The sequence below is a fragment of the Bufo bufo genome, chromosome 2, assembly GCF_905171765.1.
Source record: "Bufo bufo chromosome 2, aBufBuf1.1, whole genome shotgun sequence".
Classification (NCBI taxonomy): Eukaryota; Metazoa; Chordata; class Amphibia; order Anura; family Bufonidae; genus Bufo; species Bufo bufo.
Window position 1 is genome coordinate 107,595,696 of NC_053390.1, and position 22,510 is coordinate 107,618,205.

The 22,510-nt window shown below is 43.6% G+C and overlaps 1 protein-coding gene across 4 annotated transcripts in view; it reads right to left on the reverse strand.

The window, feature by feature from the left end:
- Positions 1-22,510, reverse strand: part of PDE8B (phosphodiesterase 8B) — a 327,461-nt gene that overhangs the window by 16,244 nt on the left and 288,707 nt on the right. For all 4 annotated transcript variants that reach the window (XM_040421398.1, XM_040421397.1, XM_040421396.1 and 1 more), the window contains exons 13-16: positions 19,806-19,882; positions 9,860-10,024; positions 8,502-8,547; positions 7,254-7,389 (exon numbers count right to left, since the gene is read on the reverse strand). In XM_040421398.1, coding sequence (XP_040277332.1) covers positions 7,254-7,389; positions 8,502-8,547; positions 9,860-10,024; positions 19,806-19,882 — 424 coding nt within the window. The remainder of the gene's footprint in view (positions 1-7,253; positions 7,390-8,501; positions 8,548-9,859; positions 10,025-19,805; positions 19,883-22,510) is intronic.

Sequence of the window (22,510 nt, forward strand, 5' to 3'; positions counted from 1 at the left end):
CATCCGGACGTCTGAATGAAGCCTTACAGGGGCGTGATCAATGACTGTGGTGATCACCCCATATAGACTCCCTGATCACCCCCCTGTCATTGATTACCCCCCTGTCATTGATTACCCCCCTGTAAAGCTCCATTCAGACGTCCGCATGATTTTTACGGATCCACTGATAGATGGATCGGATCCGCAAAACGCATCCGGACGTCTGAATGAAGCCTTACAGGGGCATGATCAATGACTGTGGTGATCACCCCATATAGACTCCCTGATCACCCCCCTGTCATTGATTACCCCCCTGTAAAGCTCCATTCAGATGTCCGCATGATTTTTACGGATGCACTGATAGATGGATCGGATCCGCAAAACGCATACGGACGTCTGAATGAAGCCTTACACGGGCGTGATCAATGACTGTGGTTATCACCCCATATAGACTCCCTGATCACCCCCCTGTCATTGATCACCCCCCCTGTCATTGATCACCCCCCCTGTCATTGATCACCCCTCTGTAAGGCTCCATTCAGACATTTTTTTGGCCCAAGTTAGCGGAATTATTATTTTTTTTTTCTTACAAAGTCTCATATTCCACTAACTTGTGTCAAAAAATAAAATCTCACATGAACTCACCATACCCCTCACGGAAACCAAATGCGTAAATTTTTTTAGACATTTATATTCCAGACTTCTTCTCACGCTTTAGGGCCCCTAGAATGCCAGGGCAGTATAAATACCCCACATGTGACCCCATTTCGGAAAGAAGACACCCCCAGGTATTCCGTGAGGGGCATATTGAGTCCATGAAAGATTGAAATTTTTGTCCCAAGTTAGCGGAACGGGAGACTTTGTGAGAAAAAAATTAAAAATATCAATTTCCGCTAACTTGTGCCAAAAAAAAAAAATTCTATGAACTCGCCATGCCCCTCATTGAATACCTTGGGGTGTCTTCTTTCCAAAATGGGGTCACATGTGGGGTATTTATACTGCCCTGGCATTCTAGGGGCCCCAAAGCGTGAGAAGAAGCCTGGTATCCAAATGTCTAAAAATGCCCTCCTAAAAGGAATTTGGGCACCTTTGCGCATCTAGGCTGCAATAAAGTGTCACACATCTGGTATCGCCGTACTCAGGTGAAGTTGGGGAATGTGTTTTGGGGTGTCATTTTACATATACCCATGCTGGGTGAGAGAAATATCTTGGTCAAATGCCAACTTTGTATAAAAAAATGGTAAAAGTTGTCTTTTGCCAAGATATTTCTCTCACCCAGCAAGGGTATATGTAAAATGACACCCCAAAACACATTCCCCAACTTCTCCTGAATACGGCGATACCACATGTGTGACACTTTTTTGCAGCCTAGGTGGGCAAAGGGGCCCATATTCCAAAGAGCACCTTTAGGATTTCACAGGTCATTTACCTACTTACCACACATTAGGGCCCCTGGAAAATGCCAGGGCAGTATAACTACCCCACAAGTGACCCCATTTTGGAAAGAAGACACCCCAAGTTATTCCGTGAGGGGCATGGCAAGTTCCTAGAATTTTTTATTTTTTGTCACAAGTTAGTGGAAAATGCTGATTTTTTTTTTTTTTTTTTTTTTTTTTTTCATACAAAGTCTCATATTCCACTAACTTGTGACAAAAAATAAAAACTTCCATGAACTCACTATGCCCATCAGCGAATACCTTGGGGTCTCTTCTTTCCAAAATGGGGTCACTTGTGGGGTAGTTATACTGCCCTGGCATTCTAGGGGCCCAAATGTGTGGTAAGGAGTTTGAAATCAAATTCTGTAAAAAATGACCTGTGAAATCCGAAAGGTGCTCTTTGGAATATGGGCCCCTTTGCCCACCTAGGCTGCAAAAAAGTGTCACACATCTGGTATCCCCGTACTCAGGAGAAGGTGGGGAATGTGTTTTGGGGTGTCATTTTACATATACCCCTGCTGGGTGAGAGAAATATCTTGGCAAAAGACAACTTTTCCCATTTCTTTATACAAAGTTGGCATTTGACCAAGATATTTATCTCACCCAGCATGGGTATATGTAAAAAGACACCCCAAAACACATTACTCAACTTCTCCTGAATACAGAGATACCAGATGTGTGACACTTTTTTGCAGCCTAGGTGGGCAAAGGGGCCCATATTCCAAAGAGCACCTTTCGGATTTCACAGGTCATTTTTTACAGAATTTGATTTCAAACTCCTTACCACACATTCGGGCCCCTAGAATGCCAGGGCAGTATAACTACCCCACAAGTGACCCCATTTTGGAAAGAAGAGACCCCAAGGTATTCGCTGATGGGCATAGTGAGTTCATGGAAGTTTTTATTTTTTGTCACAAGTTAGTGGAATATGAGACTTTGTATGAAAAAAAAAAAAAAATAATAAAATCATCATTTTCCACTAACTTGTGACAAAAAATAAAAAATTCTGGGAACTTGCCATGCCCCTCACGGAATACCTTGGGGTGTCTTCTTTCCAAAATGGGGTCACTTGTGGGGTAGTTATACTGCCCTGGCATTCTAGGGGCCCGAATGTGTGGTAAGGAGTTTGAAATCAAATTCTGTAAAAAATGACCTGTGAAATCCGAAAGGTGCTCTTTAGAATATGGGCCCCTTTGCCCACCTAGGCTGCAAAAAAGTGTCACACATCTGGTATTGCCGTACTCAGGAGAAGGTGGGGAATGTGTTTTGGGGTGTCATTTTACATATACCCATGCTGGGTGAGAGAAATATCTTGGCAAAAGACAACTTTTCCCATTTTTTTATACAAAGTTGGCATTTGACCAAGATATTTATCTCACCCAGCATGGGTATATGTAAAATGACACCCCAAAACACATTCCTCAACTTCTCCTGAGTACGTAGATACCAGATGTGTGACACTTTTTTGCAGCCTAGGTGGGCAAAGGGGCCCACATTCCAAAAGCACCTTTCGGATTTCACTGGTCATTTTTTACAGAATTTGATTTCAAACTCCTTACCACACATTTGGGCCCCTAGAATGCCAGGGCAGTATAACTACCCCACAAGTGACCCCATTTTGGAAAGAAGAGACCCCAAGGTATTTCGTGATGGGCATAGTGAGTTCATAGAAGTTTTTATTTTTTGTCACAAGTTAGTGGAATATGAGACTTTGTAGGAAAAAAAATAAAATAAAAAAAAATCATCATTTTCCGCTAACTTGTGACAAAAAATAAAAAGTTCTATGAACTCACTATGCCCATCAGCGAATACCTTAGGGTGTGTACTTTCCGAAATGGGGTCATTTGTGGGGTGTTTGTACTGTCTGGGCATTGTAGAACCTCAGGAAACATGACAGGTGCTCAGAAAGTCAGAGCTGCTTCAAAAAGCGGAAATTCACATTTTTGTACCATAGTTTGTAAACGCTATAACTTTTACCCAAACCATTTTTTTTTTACCCAAACATTTTTTTTTTATCAAAGACATGTAGAACTATAAATTTAGAGCAAAATTTCTATATGGATCTCGTTTTTTTTGCAAAATTTTACAACTGAAAGTGAAAAATGTCATTTTTTTGCAAAAAAATCGTTAAATTTCGATTAATAACAAAAAAAGTAAAAATGTCAGCAGCAATGAAATACCACCAAATGAAAGCTCTATTAGTGAGAAGAAAAGGAGGTAAAATTCATTTGGGTGGTAAGTTGCATGACCGAGCAATAAACGGTGAAAGTAGTGTAGTGCCGATTTGTAAAAAAGGGCCTGGTCTTTAGGGGGGTATAAACCTGTGGTCCTTAAGTGGATAAACTACCTTTTTAAAAGTTTACATCAACTTTTATCCCTTGGTTGAGCTTGGTAGACATATGTCTTTTTACAGCCATATTATGTACTTTGTTTTGCATCTTGACAACAGAAATTCTGGTGTATTTTGGTGCAAAGAGTCACATTTTAAATCTACCAAGCCCTAACCCTGATCAAGCATGGCAAAAAACTGCCTAAAACATCAGACGCAACATTTTGCAACGATATGCAAGAAAATGTTGCAGAGTCAGTAATGAATCTGGGTCAATGAATCTGAAGTCAGTGCCAGACTTTACCAGCATCTAAACCGAACAAATGCTTGGTGCCTCAGACATCAGGGGCTCCCCTGTTGGCCACAAGCTGCTGGCTGAAAAAAACAAAGGAGCAGACACACCACCTGCACAGGGACCCAGCTGTAGAGCAATAGCAGAACTGCCCATCCCTGAAGCAAGAGGGTCAGCGCTGGTCAGCACCATGGACAGTATGAACGTGTGCAGGGTTCCTACTGTCCACAGGAGCATGGGAGGAGGGAGAAGAATTTTAGGCTGTCCTGTTACTTTGATGGTATAGTGCAGGGGTACTCAACTGGCGGACCGCGGTCCAAATACGGACCGCGGTCCAAATACGGACCGCGGCCGCCAGTTGTCCGGACCCCGGCCATCCTTCAGAGCGCTCCTCCTCTCCTGCACACTGTACCGTGCAGGAGGAGGAGCTTACCGGCACACTTCCTCCTGTCCCACTCCCAGAGCGCTGAGCGCAGTGAGACATGTAGCGCTCCTCCTCTCCTGCACACTCTGGTACATGCAGGAGGAGGAGCTTACCGGCGCACTTCCTCCTTCCCAGGGGCGCAGTGAGAGACGGCTCCCTCCACATGCAGGCACCGGCGCTTTCATCCGGCACCTGCAGGTGGAGGGAGCTTTCTCCCTCAGTGCGCTCACAGGTCCCTCCTCCCTTGCAGCAGCGGCAGCACATAAGGGAGCTTCAAGCTCCAACGGACATTTACGTGCTGCTGGAGAGGGGAGGGACATCACCGCTGCCACCAATTAAATAAATGTCACATTTGGGAAGGAAGGGGGGCGTGGAGAGGGCTACAGAGAGGTGGGAACACGTCACTGACTGCAGGAAAGGACTCCAGTCAGTGTCGTGTTCCCATCTCTCTTGGGCCATCTTCTTTAAAATTAAAGGTAACCTGATTAAATAAAGTGATTAAGCCCCATCAAACCATGATAGTTTTGTTCCGCATCCAATTCCCATTATTGGGGCATTGGATGCGGACCCCTTAGTTTCAATGGAGCGGAAAAAGATGCAGACAGCACACAGTGTGCTGTCTGCATCTCTTGTGGCCCCATTGTAATTAAGGGGCCGCATCTAATCCCCCAATAATGGGAATTGGATGCGGAACAAAACTATCATATGTCTGTTCTGTGGCTTGGGTTGCCACCCGGCCAGTAGTTCACCAGCAAGGCTGGTATTTTAGTTCCCTTTCCTGTAAGGACTGTTAGACTACTTTCACACTTGCGGCAGGACGGATCCGACAGGCTGTTCACCCTGTCAGATCCATCCTGCCGCTATTTCGCCGGACTGCCACTCCCCATTGACTATAGCGGGAGTGGAGCTAGGGTGCAGCATGGCAGTGCACGGCGTGAGGCCGCCAGACGAAAAAGTCGGACATGTAGTACTTTTAGTCTGGCGGCCTCTCACCGTGCTGCGCCGTAGATTTGCCCCCATCCCCATTATAGTCGATGGGCACAGAGCAGCGGCACGGCAAAGTAGTGGCAAGATGGATCTGACAGGGTGAGCAGCCTGTCGGATCCGTCCTGCTGCAAGTGTGAAAGTACCCTTACTAATGAGCGCTTCCATCATGGAACGCCCATTAGTACAGCCTTTACCTCCACCGCTACTTGTGCTAGTAAAAAAATAAATAAAATTACGGTACCTCCACCTCCATTTGCTCACGCTGTGGAGAGCACTCCCTGCTGACTAGAAGCTCAGGACAGGACCTACAAGACGCCATCACGTTAGAGCACCGGTCCTGAGCTTGCAGTCAGCAGCGAATGTTCACCGCAGCCAGGTGAATGCTAATTTTTTTTAATTTTTTTTGCAAAAGCAGAGAAGGGGGGCACTAATGGGGGCATTACTCTCACTGGGGGCACTAATGGGGACATTATTCTTACTGGGGGCATTATTCTTACTGGCCACTAATGTGGCCATTACTAATTCTGGGACTTACCCGGGGCGCTCCACTATAACTTCAGAGCGCCCCACGCGCATGGATCACATGATCGCATGGCATCTTTACTATTGGCGTTCAGCTCGGACCTTCACCTGACTGCAGACCCAGGTATGTGGACCTTTAATAAAACTAGTTGAGTACCCCTGGTATAGTGGCTTGAACTGGCACCAGATGTGGTCTAATTTTGTTCTTGCTGTGGGGTTCCTGCTCCCCTATGTTTATCCACCAAGTAAATGAATAACTATATATATATAATTTTTTTTTTGTGAAGTATAATAAAATTATGTTGTGATAATTCAGCCCAAATGTTCAACTTGCACAGATTCCTTGACAAACAGACTTAGGGCTCATGCACACAAACGTATTTTCTTTCTGCTTCCGTTCCGTTTTTCCGTTCCGTATGCAGAACCATTCACTTCAATGGGGCTGTAGAAAATACAAAAGTTACTCCGTGTGCATTCCGTCGACGTTTGTCCGCTCCGCAAAAAAGTAGTGCATGTCCTATTATTGTCCGCAAATCACGGTCCGAGGCCCCATTCAAGTTAATGGGTCCGCAAAAAATACAGAACGCACACGGAACACATCTGTATGTCATCCGTATTTTCCGGATCCATACTGTAGAAATGCTATGCCCAGCCCATATTGCTCATGTATTTGATGATTAATAAGTTACTATTTCTGTATACGATACGCAATAAAAACTGCTCAAATACGGAAACCATACAGATATGTTTTGTGCAGTAACGGAACGGAAGAGGACTTAAATCAGAGAGAAAAAAAAACTCAGATACGGAACAACGTATCCGTGAAGAACGGACCGCAAAACAACAACGGTCGTGTGCATGAGCCCTAAGTCACATGTCTGTGACCGTGCTGACAAGATGGTCAGTGTTTCATGCGTGAAGATGACTATAAAGGGTCGGTTGTTGGTCTGTGTGTTTATTTCCGAGCATTTCATACCAACGGTTAGTGGGAAAACACTGACAGAACACAGATGCATGTTCACATTGTACACACGTTCTGTCAGTGTTTTTCAAGGACCCTTAGACTTCAATGTTTGGTCCGCATCATGGGCCAAAACAGTCCATATGATTCTTTCACTGACTCCCTGTCAGTGAAAAAATCAGTGATGTGTAAATAAACACATTAAAATCTATGGATCTATGCTCCATGATTTACTGATGTGTGTAAAAAGTGAGTCATTTCTAATTGTTTTATTATATCTATCTAGGTACAGATTACGTCAATGATGTGTTGCTACCATTTACCTTTTATGTGTAACAGCTTCTAATTCCAATATGTTAAAGTCCCAGGAATCCTCATTGTCCAGTAACTGTGCTATTCGAGGAGGAATGTCATTAATGGTTATCGGCAAAGAAAGGTGACTATGGCTGTGGTGGATATCTGGAACAGTGAAGAGAAGAAGTAAAACTTGGTAAAACTATTATGTATCTAAAGCATGTGTATTTTTATTTATAAATATGATACAGTGTTTATAAATATGATAAATTGTACACCTGATACTACAAATATAGCGCTATTCTGCACTGATTCATTATCAGTTCATTAAAGGCTATGTACACCTTCGGGGGCAATTTTTCTATGATTGGATTTAACTTATTTTTGGCTAAAGATCTTTTTTTTCAATTGGTCTTTATTAAAAATATTGAGCTGTTCTGTCACAAAGGGTTTAAAAAATGTTCTAGCTGTGTGAATTGTTCTTTTGTACTTTGTGCTAATAACCCTTCTCTCTAAATGACTAAAAAGTCATAAACACTTATTTAAGCCACATTGTTATAAGTAAGATAATAACTGAGCTATAATGAGTGTTTATAAGGTCAAATATCAGAGATAAGGAGCCTGTCAGCTGAGCTGCCTGATGGTACAGAGAGAAAATTCAGATCCTGCTACTAGAGAAACTCAAGGCTGCACATTGAAAGTGACTCAATATTTTTAATAAAGACCAAATGAAAAAACAAGATTTTTTAGCTCAAAATGGGTATAGTGCTATAATATTTTTTTTTTAAAATGCCCCCAAAGGTGTACATAGCCTTTACATTACCCTGCTTAATAATCAGAATGTATATATATCAGCTACAGCAGAACACTTCTGAAAAAGGGAAACTGTAGATCACTAAAGCCTCCTATTCTTTCCAGGGCATTTTTTTATCATCAGAAATGGCATATACAGTATAATACGTATATAGCACCAGTTGCTGCAAAACTTCGAAACACAGCAGAATATGTTTGAAGTGTTCTGCAGAAGCTGTGTATTCTACAGTACATTTTTCCTTAGAGTCCTGTTTAAAATTTTCCACTGAACTCCTTGGTGACCTAATATTTTTCTCATTTACAGAAGCGATCGCATGCTGAGCATAATCCCTAAATATATAAATTCCTGTTTCTGTGCTTATCTTTTAACTGACCACTAGGTGGCACAGTTGCTTTCTGCCATGAAGTGCTTCTTAGATTCTAGCTCGGCGCCCAGCCAAAATACAGCCCCATGCAAAACTTACTTTTTGAGAAAACGTATTCATTTTCTGATAGTCTTCGCAAACCATCCTGAAATAATCAAATGTTTCAATTATTGCACATTTACATCCGTTGTGATAAGTTCTATAGCCATGATTTATCAAATGGGTTTTGTCTTTATTTTGGAATAAATTGCAACTTTCCTGTCATTTTACTTGAAAGACACTTTTATCAATAGCCTGCAACAGACCAAAGTTATTTCTTTGCTCCTGCTTAAGTGAACTTCAGGAATCCAGCTGTTTGTGGGCGCTGGCCTCTTCGAAACTTCGGCATATCCAGCGCTGGTCTAAATGTAAGACAGCTTCCTTTCTATGCCTAAAACACGCGTAGAAAACGATGAATAAGACAGGCCTGACGGCCCGTCCCCTTCCTCGCCCACTTTTTTTAGACTTGATGTGAGCAGGGAAGAGTCGCAATCTGGGCCAGAAATATGCCTGATATAGGTGTATTTCTGATTGTAAATGACCCCCTATGTATTCACATTCTTAAAGGCATTGTGTCATGAAAGATATTCTAAATTTTTCAAACCAGCATCTGGACCTGAATAGTTTTGTAATTGTATGTAATTAAAAATGTAGTATAGTCAGTGAGCTATTCAGTAAAATGTTTCTGTATAGCGCCGCCTGCTAATTGTTCTCCTTATTTTTTGTCCATCTCACTGAGCTGGTCGTATGCGCTCAGTTTGAATCTTCAACTGTCATCAGCTATATGTTCTGTCAGAAGCTCTGGCTGTTACAGGGAGAGAGCTGCAGCAGAAAGGACATGCCCCCTGTGCTGCCAGGCTGAAGATAATCTATTAGAGCAATCGGAGCAGTGAATGTGGAGAATGTGCAGAGCAGGGCTGGTTCTATCATTGTTAGGGCTCTATCAGAATACCATATATTTGTGTCCTCATCCGTTCCTCTATTTTGCGAAACAGATGCGGACCCATTCATTTCAATGGTGCCACAAAAGATGCAGACAGCACACCATGTGCTGTCCGCATCCGTACCTCCGTTCCATAACCACACAAAAAGATGTCCTATTCTTGTCTGCAATTCCGTACAAGAATACGCATTTCTGTCATAGGTCTGTTGGTTCCATTCTACAAAATGCGGAACACACACGGCCGGTATCCATGTTTTACGGATCCGCAATATGTGGACCGAAAAACAGATACAGACTGAGTGAGACCTTAGAAAGAGACGGTCATGTACTATATAATGTCTGATTTTAATTATTTGCATCAATCATGGAATAACCCCTTTAAGTAAAACATTCTTTGTGAGCTGACCGTACAAGGGCCTGAACATAGAGTACGGGCTGTGCATGGGGATTGAGGAAGGCAATGAACTCTACATACAGACATCAGACCTCCTACAAGGTCACTGGTGTGGGGATCTTCGTCTTTGGTTCCCAGCTGTGGAGAATAGAGCTCTGTTGTCCTCAGTATTTCTAAAACTCTGTCCAAGGCCTCTGCCACAGTCACAGGACTGTTCTCCTGAGCCGCGTTTATTATATTGATGACCTGTAAAGCAAAAGCAGATAGGAAGATGCTATATTTCCTTACCTGTCAGTATATTATTCTTCATTACTAGGTTCAGCATGTCAATGTCATGACATATATGTCAACATACTATAATGACCTTGTGTCATGGGCCCACAGATCACTATCCCTTGCCAAGATAATGGACCTTTCTTCATCCACCTTACTTCAATGATTGGCATCTACTCTAGCACCTTCACGTCAAAACTCTTGATCTTTTTTTTTAACAGTAAAAGATGATTATTTTTGGTTATACTGAAAATCTAGATAAATTTCCATTTTTTTACATCAGTTCCTCAAGATTTTCAAGATCCCTACTAGCTATCATTCACGGACACATAGGTGCACAGAGCGTTACAAGACAATCCCCGATCACTGTAACAAGAAACCACACTATACTAAACTATATTTTATATATATATATATATATATATATATATATATATATAAAATAAAACAGGAAATGTGGGCAGCACCACTATCTGTATAGTACAGTCGGAGTGCCAGCGGCTGAGTAGGCGATCCACCTCCAAAAAATGTAGAATAAAAGAAATCCGCAGCACATCCAAGTAGTGAAAAAGTAAAAGAAGCTTTAATCACCAAGCATGCGACGTTTCAATCCTCTCAATGGGATTTTTCTCAAGCAGTGACATAGTGGGCAGTGCATTGTACATATTTAAACACATTGACATAGTTAAACAATCAATGGGTGAATTACATTCATTTAGGATAATACATTAAAAATCGTAATACCAGCAGTGCTATCGATACAATCATCTCATGTCCCAGAACTACGTGCAGTGTTACAGTGCAAATAATACCCATAACCGATCCGACATACAATGTACAAAGAAAAATACTTTATTAACAATCATAATTGATTCAGGTGTCTATCATCCCAAATAACCAGAGTGTGCAGGTGTACCTCAGTAGAATGATGAACTGGATCACAGGAGTGTGCGATGGAGTCCATGCACATGGGTCCCGGCGTCTCAGACATACCAATGCGCATGTCAAAGGACCTTCTTGGGGAATCAATTATGATTGTTAATAAAGTATTTTTCTTTGTACATTGTATGTCGGATCGGTTATGGGTATTATTTGCACTGTAACACTGCACGTAGTTCTGAGACATGAGATGATTGTATCGATAGCACTGCTGGTATTACGATTTTTAATGTATTATCCTAAATGAATGTAATTTACCCATTGATTGTTTAACTATGTCAATGTGTTTAAATATGTACCCACTGGGGGGCGTGGCCTGGTCGGGCATGTGAGCGGACGTGCCTGAGGGGAGCTCCTGACCTGCCGCCGGCTATCCTGAGGAATCCTGTCTCTGCAGCAAGCACAGCTGCTTTAACTCTTACTGGGGGGCTCAGCAGAGTGTGCGGGCCGTGTACAGAGCGCCATGACTCGTACCGGCAGAAAGGAGAGGGAGCTGAAGGAGGCCGGCATGTCCACGCCGGTCAAGCAAGATGGCGCCGCATCGGAGGTGCGGTCCGCAGACCTGGCGACCCGCTTGGGCAAATATGCCCGCTCAGCCACAAGCCTACCTCCATCTGAGACGCCTGCATCGTCCACAGATACATCAGGGCAGACAGATGAGAGGCTGAATGCCTCAGAATGGCCGACACTGGGACAAAATCGCAAGCAGTTACACTTACAAGCAGAGGAGATTGCTGGAGCTGCAGCCTCTGATCCAACAGCTCCACCTAGTGGCCTTGCATCGCTATGTCCTCAGCCTACACAGTTGGGACAGCCTGATGAACTTACTGGTGAGCCTACTTTTAAAGATATATTCAAGGCAGTCCAGCAAAGCAATAACTCACTTGCTCTTCTCACCGCTAACATGGGAAGTTTGCAAGAAAGTGTCTCCTTTCTCCGCCAAGACCTTAAAAAAGTCACGGATAGGATGACTGAGGTTGAAGCCAGAGTGAGCACAGTGGAGGATCAACTGCCTCCTGTTAAAAGAGATCTGGGCAAGGTTATTCACAATATAACCCTGTTGATGTCAAAAGCGGACGACCTAGAGAATCGTTCAAGAAGGAACAATCTCCGGTTGGTGGGGGTCCCCGAGAAAGCTGAAGGTCCTGATCCAGTATCCTTTTTTGAAGATTGGATTACAATTAAATTTGGCAAGGACTTGTTGTCCAGGATGTTTGCTATTGAAAGGGCGCACAGAGTGCCGTTTCGCGCTCCGCCACCAGGGGCCCCACCGCGTCCAGTTCTAATGAAGCTGCTACACTTCAGGGACAGGGACACTATCCTTAAAAAAGCAAGAGATCATCCGGAGCTACTGATCAATGGAAGCAAAATTTCAATTTATCCAGACTTCTCGGCAGAGGTCCAACGGAAGAGAGTCAAGTTCATGGATGTGAAAAGACGCCTTCGGAATCTACAAATCCCGTACTCCATGATGTATCCGGCCAAGCTTCGTGTAGTGGCGCATGGAGAAGTTTGCTTCTTTGACACCCCCCTGGAGGCGGCGCAGTGGATTGATACCAATGAGCCTTTGTTGAAGAACTCTGCATCTGTGGGATGAGCGTCCTGCTTATTCTAGTGTTGGAGCACGTGAGATATGCCAGATGTGTTTAGGGACATGTTTGATATGTTCTGTATATCAATGCTTTGTGTAATGGTCGATCCTTATTACTATCTACTGTTATTATGACCATCTGTTTATACTATCTGAGTTTTATCTGTAGGGTCCGCGGATCCTTACGTTACTATGGTGACGAGTTGCGGGTGTCGCCGTAAAATGTTTAACTATGTCTATGCACTTTGGTTATGTTCAATAAGCTGCAGATTCACCTACATATGGGCAGGTCAGCGTAGGTGACCCGTTCTGTGTGTACATACTTACACGGGTTTTCCTGTGGCAATTATTCCGCCATATATATGGCCGACCGTAGGGAAATTTTTTCGCCCTGCCGGTGGGTTTTTGCTGGGTAGGGATTATGTCCTTGCCGCTAGTTGTTTTGTTTTGGGGTTAGTTTTAGGGGGTGGGATGGGGTGGGCTAAGCGATGGAGTGGGGTCCGAATACTTCTATGGTGTACAGGAAGCAAAGAGCAAATGTGGGTGATGGCTGCGGTGTACATGGATGGTAAATACACTATATGGTATTATGGCAAATAATCTTAAGATAATAGGATGGAATGTTAGGGGTTTAGGTGATTCAAATAAACGCACTGCGATGTTTATGGCACTACAACACTTTCATCCTGCTATAATTTGTCTGTCAGAGACTCATTTATCTACTAACACTATTTCGGTCTTGCAAAGGCCGTGGATTGGTCAGGCATTTCACTCCATATTCTCTTCTCATTCCAGGGGTGTAAGTGTTCTAGTGCATAAATCTCTGCCATTTATGTGTCATTCGTCTCGCTTAGACGATAGTGGAAGATATGTTTGTCTCCATTGTACTTGTTATCATTGGACCTTTATATTAGTGGCGGTATACATTCCCCCTCCCTACAGTAGTGAGGTATTAAAGGAAATTATGAGATATGTTGAGGATCAGCCTCAGTGCCCTATCCTGATCATAGGTGATTTTAATACCTGCCCTTCAGTGACACTGGATAGGGGAGGGATGACGGCAACTAATAGGGACTCTAACTTTGCAAGTGTACTGCGGGAGCTGGACCTACATGACATTTGGCGGGTGAGGAATCCGAGTGCGCGTCAGTTTTCGTGTTTCTCTAGTTCTCATCATTCACTGTCACGGATTGATCTAGCGATAGGTTCGCCTGATGTGTTGTCGTTGGTAGCGGAAATTAAATACTTACCTAGAAGTCTCTCCGACCATTCCCCGATTTTTATAGAATTACATCCGAGCACTAGGCGCCTCCCTGGGATCGGGATGTGGAAACTTAACCCGTTTTGGCTACAATTAGTGGATGGGGAGAATGGCATGGTGGAGGAATTAAAAGAGTTCTACGCGCAAAATGCTGGGTCGGCAAGTGTGGGTGTGGTGTGGGATACTTGCAAAGCGTACGTTAGAGGCCTATATATTCAGAAAATTAGCAGACATAAAACTAAATCTCGCGAAACCTTGAGAAAGTTGCAAGCGGTAGTAGTGGAGGCGGAGGAAAGGTTTGTGGTTGCTCCTGACAGGGCAAGTGAGGACTCCCTTATAGCAGCTCAGGCGGGATTGAAGCAGCATTTAATGAAAACGGCAGAAAATCGTAGGTTTTTTGTAAAACAAAAATACTTTGAGGCGGGGGAAAGTTCTGGCAGGCTACTGGCAAGGGTTATTAGAGCCCAGGAGGGACCGTCCAAAATCTTATCTATTCAGAGGGCTGATGGTTCTCTGGCCACGGCAGATGAGGAGATTCTGTCAGTTTTCCACACTTACTATGAATCCCTGTATAGCACTAAATTAAAGGTGGATTCTACTAATATAGCTGAGTATCTTGCAGAGATTGAGGTTCCGAGACTATCCGCGACGTGTGCAGCAGGGCTAGAAGGTCCTTTAACACTCAAGGAGATGGAATTAGCTTTACAATCATTTCCCAATGAGAAAGCTCCAGGGGTAGACGGTTTACCGATGGAATTTTTTAAAAAGTATAGTAGTGTCTTAATGCCCCACTTAATGTCAGTCTTTACTGAATCCCTTCAAACAGGAAACCTTCCCGCTTCTATGAAAGAGGCTATTGTAGTGGTACTGCCCAAACCTGGTAAGGATCCCAAATCCCCTGACTCGTACAGACCAATTTCACTGTTAACCTCTGATATTAAGATTCTGGCGAAGGTTTTAGCGAATCGTCTGCAGTCTGTCATTTCCACTATTATTCATAGTGATCAGGCGGGTTTCATGCCGGACAAATCTACTTCGGTGAATCTTAGACGCCTTTTTCTTAATACTCAGAGAAGAGATGAGTCTGTCGGAGGGCGTGTCATCCTCTCACTGGATGCGGCTAAAGCCTTTGATAGTGTTGAATGGTGTTATCTATGGGAGGTGTCGCGAGTCATGGGGTTTGGGAAGACCTTTATCTCCTGGGTTCGATTGTTATATAATGGCCCCACTGCTAGGATACGGGCGAATGGGGGAACGTCGGATTCGTTCAGTCTGGGTAGAGGGACTCGTCAGGGGTGCCCATTGTCTCCCCTTCTGTTCGCTATCGCGATTGAGCCGCTTGCCTGCGTATTGCGCTCATCTGACAAGATTGTGGGATTTCCCTGCGGGACTTGGGAGGAGAGGGTGTCCCTTTACGCTGATGACATGTTAATATATTTGGGCAATGTGAAACAGTCATTAGGTCCTGTCATGGCACTTATACGGGAGTTTGGGGATAGGTCTGGTCTCCGTATCAATTGGGACAAATCTACTCTCCTACCGATGGATGAATCTGCTGTAACTCTTGTCCCGAATTCTTGTCCATTGCAGATTGTGCATCAGGTCAAATATCTGGGGATAGTGGTTACAGCACATCCTAACAGTTATATTAAACTGAATGTTGAGCCGTTATTAATCGCAATGTTGGATAAAATCAAGGCATGGTGCAAGCTACCGCTATCTGAAATTGGGAGGAGTAACCTTCTTAAAATGATTCTCATGCCCAAACTCATGTATATATTACATAATTCCCCGGTATGGATTCCTCGCAGAATATTCATAAGGATTGATAGGTTGTTTAGAGATTTGATTTGGCGCCATAAAAAAGCACGGATTGGGCTGGACACTCTGCAGAGGGGAAAAGAGGAGGGAGGTCTAGCAGTACCGAATGCATGGTTGTATTACATCTCGGCCCAGCTGCAACAGTTGAGGGGATGGGGGAGAACTCCTGGAGATGTTGCCTCGGCCAGATTGGTGGCACATATTATTGGGCACAGTTCTCCGGTGGCTCTATTGGAAAATAGCGGAATTGTAGGTAAGCTGTCGGGGCACCCCACACTTTTTATGATGTATAAGGTTTGGCAAAAAACCCGGGCGCTGTTATCAGTACAGGGGTTTACACAGTTTTCTCCTATCTGGAGGAATCCGCACCTTCCTGAAATATTCCAGTTAGATGGCTTTTCACCCTGGGAGCGCAAAGGAGTGAGATATCTATGTCAACTTCAGAGTGCTGCTGTTTTCAAGTCCTTTGAACAGCTGAGAAATGAATTTGGTCTCCCGCATTCGGCCTTCTATCAATTTTTACAACTTCGTCATGCCTTTCAGACACAGGCTAAATCTGTGTCGTTGAAATGCACTGTGGTCCCGTTGTTTCAGCAACTCCTCACAAACAGCTCCTCGAGCGGTCTGATATCCTCTATCTATAGGAACTTGTATGTGAAGTCATTGAAGCAAGGGGTCTTAGCAGTCAAATCTAAATGGGAAAGGGAGGTCGGGCCGATCTCAGAAGAGCAGTGGAAATCGCTTTTGGCGCTCACTCCACAATTGTCAGTTTGTGAGGGGCAGCGTATGTCCCAGTTGTTTTTAATACACCGGGTGTATAGGACGCCAGAGTTTTTATGTCGGATAGGTGTTCGGGAAGGCGCGGATTGTCCTAGATGTGGCAGGAGTCCTGCATCCTTGTTACACATGTTCTGGGATTGTGCGGAGCTCAGGAACTTTTGGTCCGCGGTTTTAGCCCTAATAAAAGACGCATATAATATTGCAGTCCCGCCTGGTCCGAGAACGTGTGTGGTCGGGATATTAGACATCAAAAATCGTCATCATCGTTTGGGAGTACAGCGTCTACTATTTCAAGCTAGGAAACTCATAGCTAGATTTTGGCTTAGACCTCAATCTCCGACTAGGGGAGAATTCCTCAATAGAATGTCAGAGATATTACGCTTAGAGAAAAGTGTGTATGTTAAAAGAAACTGTGCTGGGAAGTATGACAAAATATGGGATAACTGGGAGAAATGCAGGCTACAGTGTCCGGTTTAGCCTTTCCTCGAAGTTGGACTACGGGGTAGGAAGAGGCGCAGTATTGGTTTGGGTAGGCTCTCTATCTCCTCTATCCTAATTTACTCTGGATGTATGCTGTATGCTGTATGAAGGTGTGTAGTACTATGCAGGTCGGGTGTGCAGAGGTCTGATACACAGACAGGAGGTGTACACCAATGGATGTGCCTTTGACATGTTAAAAAGATGTCCAATCTTGGAGTTTGGACCCGCTCCATCGCTTGGGTAGGGAGGGGGGGGGGTACTGGGCTTTAGTTGGGTAGGGAGGGTGGGTTTCCTGTTGATAAATTATTGAATGGGAAATGTGGTTCTGTACCAGATATACTTTGTAACCAGAATACGTGATTTTATGTGCTTCTTGTATCATGGTTTATGTTACTTGTGATACTTATGTAAGTAACTATCTGTCCGATCGTGTAATGCTATGGTATTTTTGTCATCTACTGTTGCATATATGCTATACAGACTGTCTTCCTTTGTTTTGTTATGATTTTTTGAAAAACCAAATAAAAATTATCTGATTCAAAAAAAAAAAAAAATATGTACCCACTGCCCACTATGTCACTGCTTGAGAAAAATCCCATTGAGAGGATTGAAACGTCGCATGCTTGGTGATTAAAGCTTCTTTTACTTTTTCACTACTTGGATGTGCTGCGGATTTCTTTTATTCTATATATATATATATATATATATATATATATAACTATGCTATATATAACTATACTATATATATATATATATATATATATATATATACAGTACAGATCAAAGGTTTGGACACACCTTCTCATTCAAAGAGTTTTCTTTATTTTTATGACTATGAAGGCATCAAAACTATGAATTAACACATGTGGAATTATATACATAACAAACAAGTGTGAAACAACTGAAAATATGTCATATTCTAGGTTCTTCAAAGTAGCCACCTTTTGCTTTGATTACTGCTTTGCACACTCCTGGCATTCTCTTGATGAGTTTCAAGAGGTAGTCCCCTGAAATGGTCTTCCAACAGTCTTGAAGGAGTTCCCAGAGATGCTTAGCACTTGTTGGCCCTTTTGCCTTCACTCTGCGGTCCAGCTCACCCCAAACCATCTCGATTGGGTTCAGGTCCGGTGACTGTGGAGGCCAGGTCATCTGGCGCAGCACCCCATCACTCTCCTTCATGGTCAAATAGCCCTTACTTTCAAAGTTTTCCCAATTTTTCGGCTGACTGACTGACCTTCATTTCTTAAAGTAATGATGGCCACTCGTTTTTCTTTACTTAGCTGCTTTTTTCTTGCCATAATACCAATTCTAACAGTCTATTCAGTAGGACTATCAGCTGTGTATCCACCTGACTTCTCCTCAACGCAACTGATGGTCCCAACCCCATTTATAAGGCAAGAAATCCCACTTATTAAACCTGACAGGGCACACCTGTGAAGTGAAAACCATTTCAGGGGACTACCTCTTGAAGCTCATCAAGAGAATGCCAAGAGTGTGCAAAACAGTAATCAAAGCAAAAGGTGGCTACTTTGAAGAACCTAGAATATGACATATTTTCAGTTGTTTCACACTTGTTTATGTATATAATTCCACATGTTAATTCATAGTTTTGATGCCTTCAGTGTGAATCTACAATTTTCATAGTCATGAAAATAAAGAAAACTCTTTGAATGAGAAGGTGTGTCCAAACTTTTGGTCTGTACTGTATATATATATACTAGCTGAAGGACCCGGCTTCGCTCGGGATCTATTTCATTTAATGTTTGTGTGTGTCGTTAAAATATATCAACACTATCCACTATAACAGTGACATCTACAGCCCCCCACCCCTTAACACTGACCCCCCCACAGTTCCCTGTCCCTTAAAATTGGACCTCCGCAGCAGCCCACCCCCTTAACTTTGACCTTTACAGCAGCCTTCCCCTTTAACAGTGACTTTCACAGCATACCACCCCCTTGACAGTGACCTCCACAGGGGCACGCCCCCTTAACAGTGGCCTTTACTGGATCGGGGGCGTATCCTTTTGAACAGCTCACTCTAAGACAGCAGCACTGTATTGTCTGAGTGTGAGCTGCAGGGAGAAAGTCACCCTCCCTCCCTCCCTCGCAGCTGACAGAAGTTGATTTTGACCTTCATTTTTTCATTTCCCGTCGGCCTTAGGAGTGGGAGGGGGCATGGCCTAACCAGATCAAGGGCGTGGCTTAGCGGACCTGGGGGTGGGGTTTTAAGTCTTTTGAGGGTGGACACATTGTGGCAGGGGGCGTGTCTGGGCTCCTTCCTGCAAGAGTGACACCCCTCTGGGCACCTTACTGGCTCATTTGCATGTCAAATAAACTGGATTTTCAGAGGATAAAAACATCTATTGCTGGAACAAAGGCAGATCTGGGAATAAGGTACCAAGTGCTATTAGGCCATGGCTTTACTTCAATAGCAATTATCCTGGTGACAGATTTCCTTTAAAGAGGACCTTTCATGGGTCCGAACATTGCACGATAACTATCTGGACATGTAGAGCGGCGCCCAGGAATCTCACTGCACTTACTATTATCCCTGGGCGCCACTCCGTTCGCCCGCTGTGGCCCCATTACCTTCTCCCGCACTGTATGGTAATTGCTACTATCAGTAAACCAGGGAGGAGTCTGCCCTGTTTCTCCCTGGCTGTAGCGCTGTCCAATCGCAACGCAGAGCTCACAGCCATGGAGAATAAAACCTCCCAAACTATAATATATATAACACACTATACCTTTTTTTGTTTAATACTTATTTATAACATTTTTCACTTTTTGCGGACTTGTTTAATTATTCTCCACTGTGGTCTATGGGTGCGATGTGAAGTCTATTACATATTTTTTACTTGACAATGGAGCATGTACAGAATTACCTTTGTTATTGGAGCCTCTATGGTCATGGTGTGAATCCGCGCCATTGAGGAGTATCTGTTATTCTGTAAACTTGCTGCTGTAAGATGTAAAATGTAAAGGTTAGTATGAGATATACTGTAGTATAATATAATGCATACAGCGTAATTCATTCTGCCTTTAGCTATTAGACAACAATGGTCTACTGGGGAGGGGAGATTTATCAAAACTGGTGTAAAAGAAAACTGGCCTAGTTGCCCCTAGCAACCAATCAAATTCCACCTTTCATTTTACAAAGGCTCTCTGAAAAATGAAAGGTGGAATCTGATTGGTTTATATGGGAAACTAGGCCAGTTTTCCTTTACACCAGTTTTGATAAATCAAAGCCAAGGTATTTTTTAGGACAACTTTTGCACTAAATTTTTGTCTGTGCCTTTTTTTGGCACAGTTTTCGTTTTAGAGTCAAAAACTGATTGGTTGCTATGGGCAAATAAGCCACTTTTCCTTTACTCCAGTTTTGATAAATCTACCCCATTGTGTCGCATCTTCCCTTCATCACTTTGTAAAACAAACCACAGAGTTAGGCCTCTTTTCACACTACCGTATGGCTATTTCAGTGTTTTGCGGTCCGTTTTTCACGGATCCATTGTTCCATTTCTTGGTTTCCGTTTGCGTTCCGTTTTTCCGTTCCGTTTTTTCCGTATGGCATATACAGTATACAGTAATTACATACAAAAATTGGGCTGGGCATAACATTTTCAATAGATGGTTCCGCAAAAACAGAACGGATACGGAAGACATACGGATGCATTTCCGTATGTGTTCTGTTTTTTTTGTGGACCTATTGACTTGAATGGAGCCACGGAACAAGATTTGAAGGCAATAATAAGACATGTTCTATCTTTCGGAAAAACGGAAAGCATACGGAGTACATTCCGTTTTTGTGGCGGAACCATTGAAATGAATGGTTCCGTATACGGACCGTATACGGAACGCAAAAAATGGCCCGCAAAACGGAAAGAAAACCCGGTAGTGTGAAAGAGGCCTTAGTGGGGGAAGAAATACAAATTAGCTCTTAACAAGCTTTGCCTCTAATGCCAGCAGATGTAAGGCAGCTATCCTATACGTCAATGTTCAGCTCTTAAAATCAGCCTTGAGACATGACTTGGCTTAACTGGGTAGGAAGCCTGTGTCCGAGCAAGGGGGGAACTAACTCTCCTTAGGGAGAGAGCACCTTAATCAGTGTGAGGAGACTTATAGGCCATACATGCTCCTCTGGATTTCTGGGACGGAAGAAATGCAAATGAGCTCTTAACAAGCTTTGCTCATGAGAGGCCTTAGTGACATGGAACAATACCAATCATATATTTGGTGCAAAATACACCTATCTTAATATATCTGCTCCATTATCTTTATGTCAAATTACTATTGCTAATTTTATCAGTTTTCCTCTTAATAAGAATACTTTGGGAGATTTAAAATATATTTTAGTACACATTGAAAAACACTTTCCTGGTTTAAAGGGCTTCTGTCACCCCACAAAAGTCTTCTTTTTTTTTTTTTTGGATAGTTACATTCCTTATAGCGCGATATAGGAGAATATAATCTTGTCACTTACTTTCATGCGGCCGTTTCTTTAGAAAACGAAGTTTTATAATATGTAAATCCGGTCTCTACCAGCAAGTAGGGCGTCTACTTGCTGGTAGCCGCAGCAGAAAACCGCCCCCTCGCCGTGTTGATTGACAGGGCCAGCCGTGATCTCCTCCTCCGGCCGGCCCTGTCAGTATTTCAAAAATCGCGAGCCTCTGTTCATTCGGCGCAGGCGCTCTGAGATGAGGAGGCTCGTCTCCTCAGAACTCCCTCAGTGCGCCTGCGCCGATGACGTCTTCTCTTTCGGTGATGTCATCGCGCAGGCGCACTGAGGGAGTTCTGAGGAGACGAGCCTCCTCATCTCAGAGCGCCTGTGCCGAATGAACAGAGGCGCGCGATTTTTGAAATACTGACAGGGCCGGCCGGAGGAGGAGATCACGGCTGGCCCTGTCAATCAACACGGCGAGGGGGCGGTTTTCTGCTGCGGCTACCAGCAAGTAGACGCCCTACTTGCTGGTAGAGCCCTCATTTACATATTATAAAACTTTGTTTTCTAAAGAAACGGCCGCATGAAAGTAAGTGACAAGATTATATTCTCCTATATCGCGCTATAAGGAATGTAACTATCAAAAAAAAAAAAAAAAGACTTTTGTGGGGTGACAGAAGCCCTTTAAGCATTTATACAATTTACAAATACAGGGGTAAATTTATGAAGACTGGTGCCACCATGCGCAATGCCAGCATAGTGTTCCTTCTCTGTGCTGGCATCAGCCTCAGGGAAGGAACTGCGCATGCGCGAGCTTGCACATCGCGAGATTACTGCAATCTGACTTTGTGAGCAAGGAGGAGATTCGTGGATACAGGCGGTGCTGGGCTCCTTCACAGGGGGGCATGGCTGGGCTCCAGAACGGTTAGTGCAGCCCCTTGGGCTCCTTACTAGGCTGATTTACATATAAATATAAAACCACTCAGAGATATGGGACAGGTTTATTGCGGACATGTTAGCGGCGATCTAGCCGTGCATATCCGCTTCTCTATAGGGTAAAAAGAGGTGACAGAATCCCTTTAAGTCATTTTCTAAGCCAAAAACAGTCGCAGAAAATGATAAATGAGACAGGCCGATCTGCCCCCTTCCTCA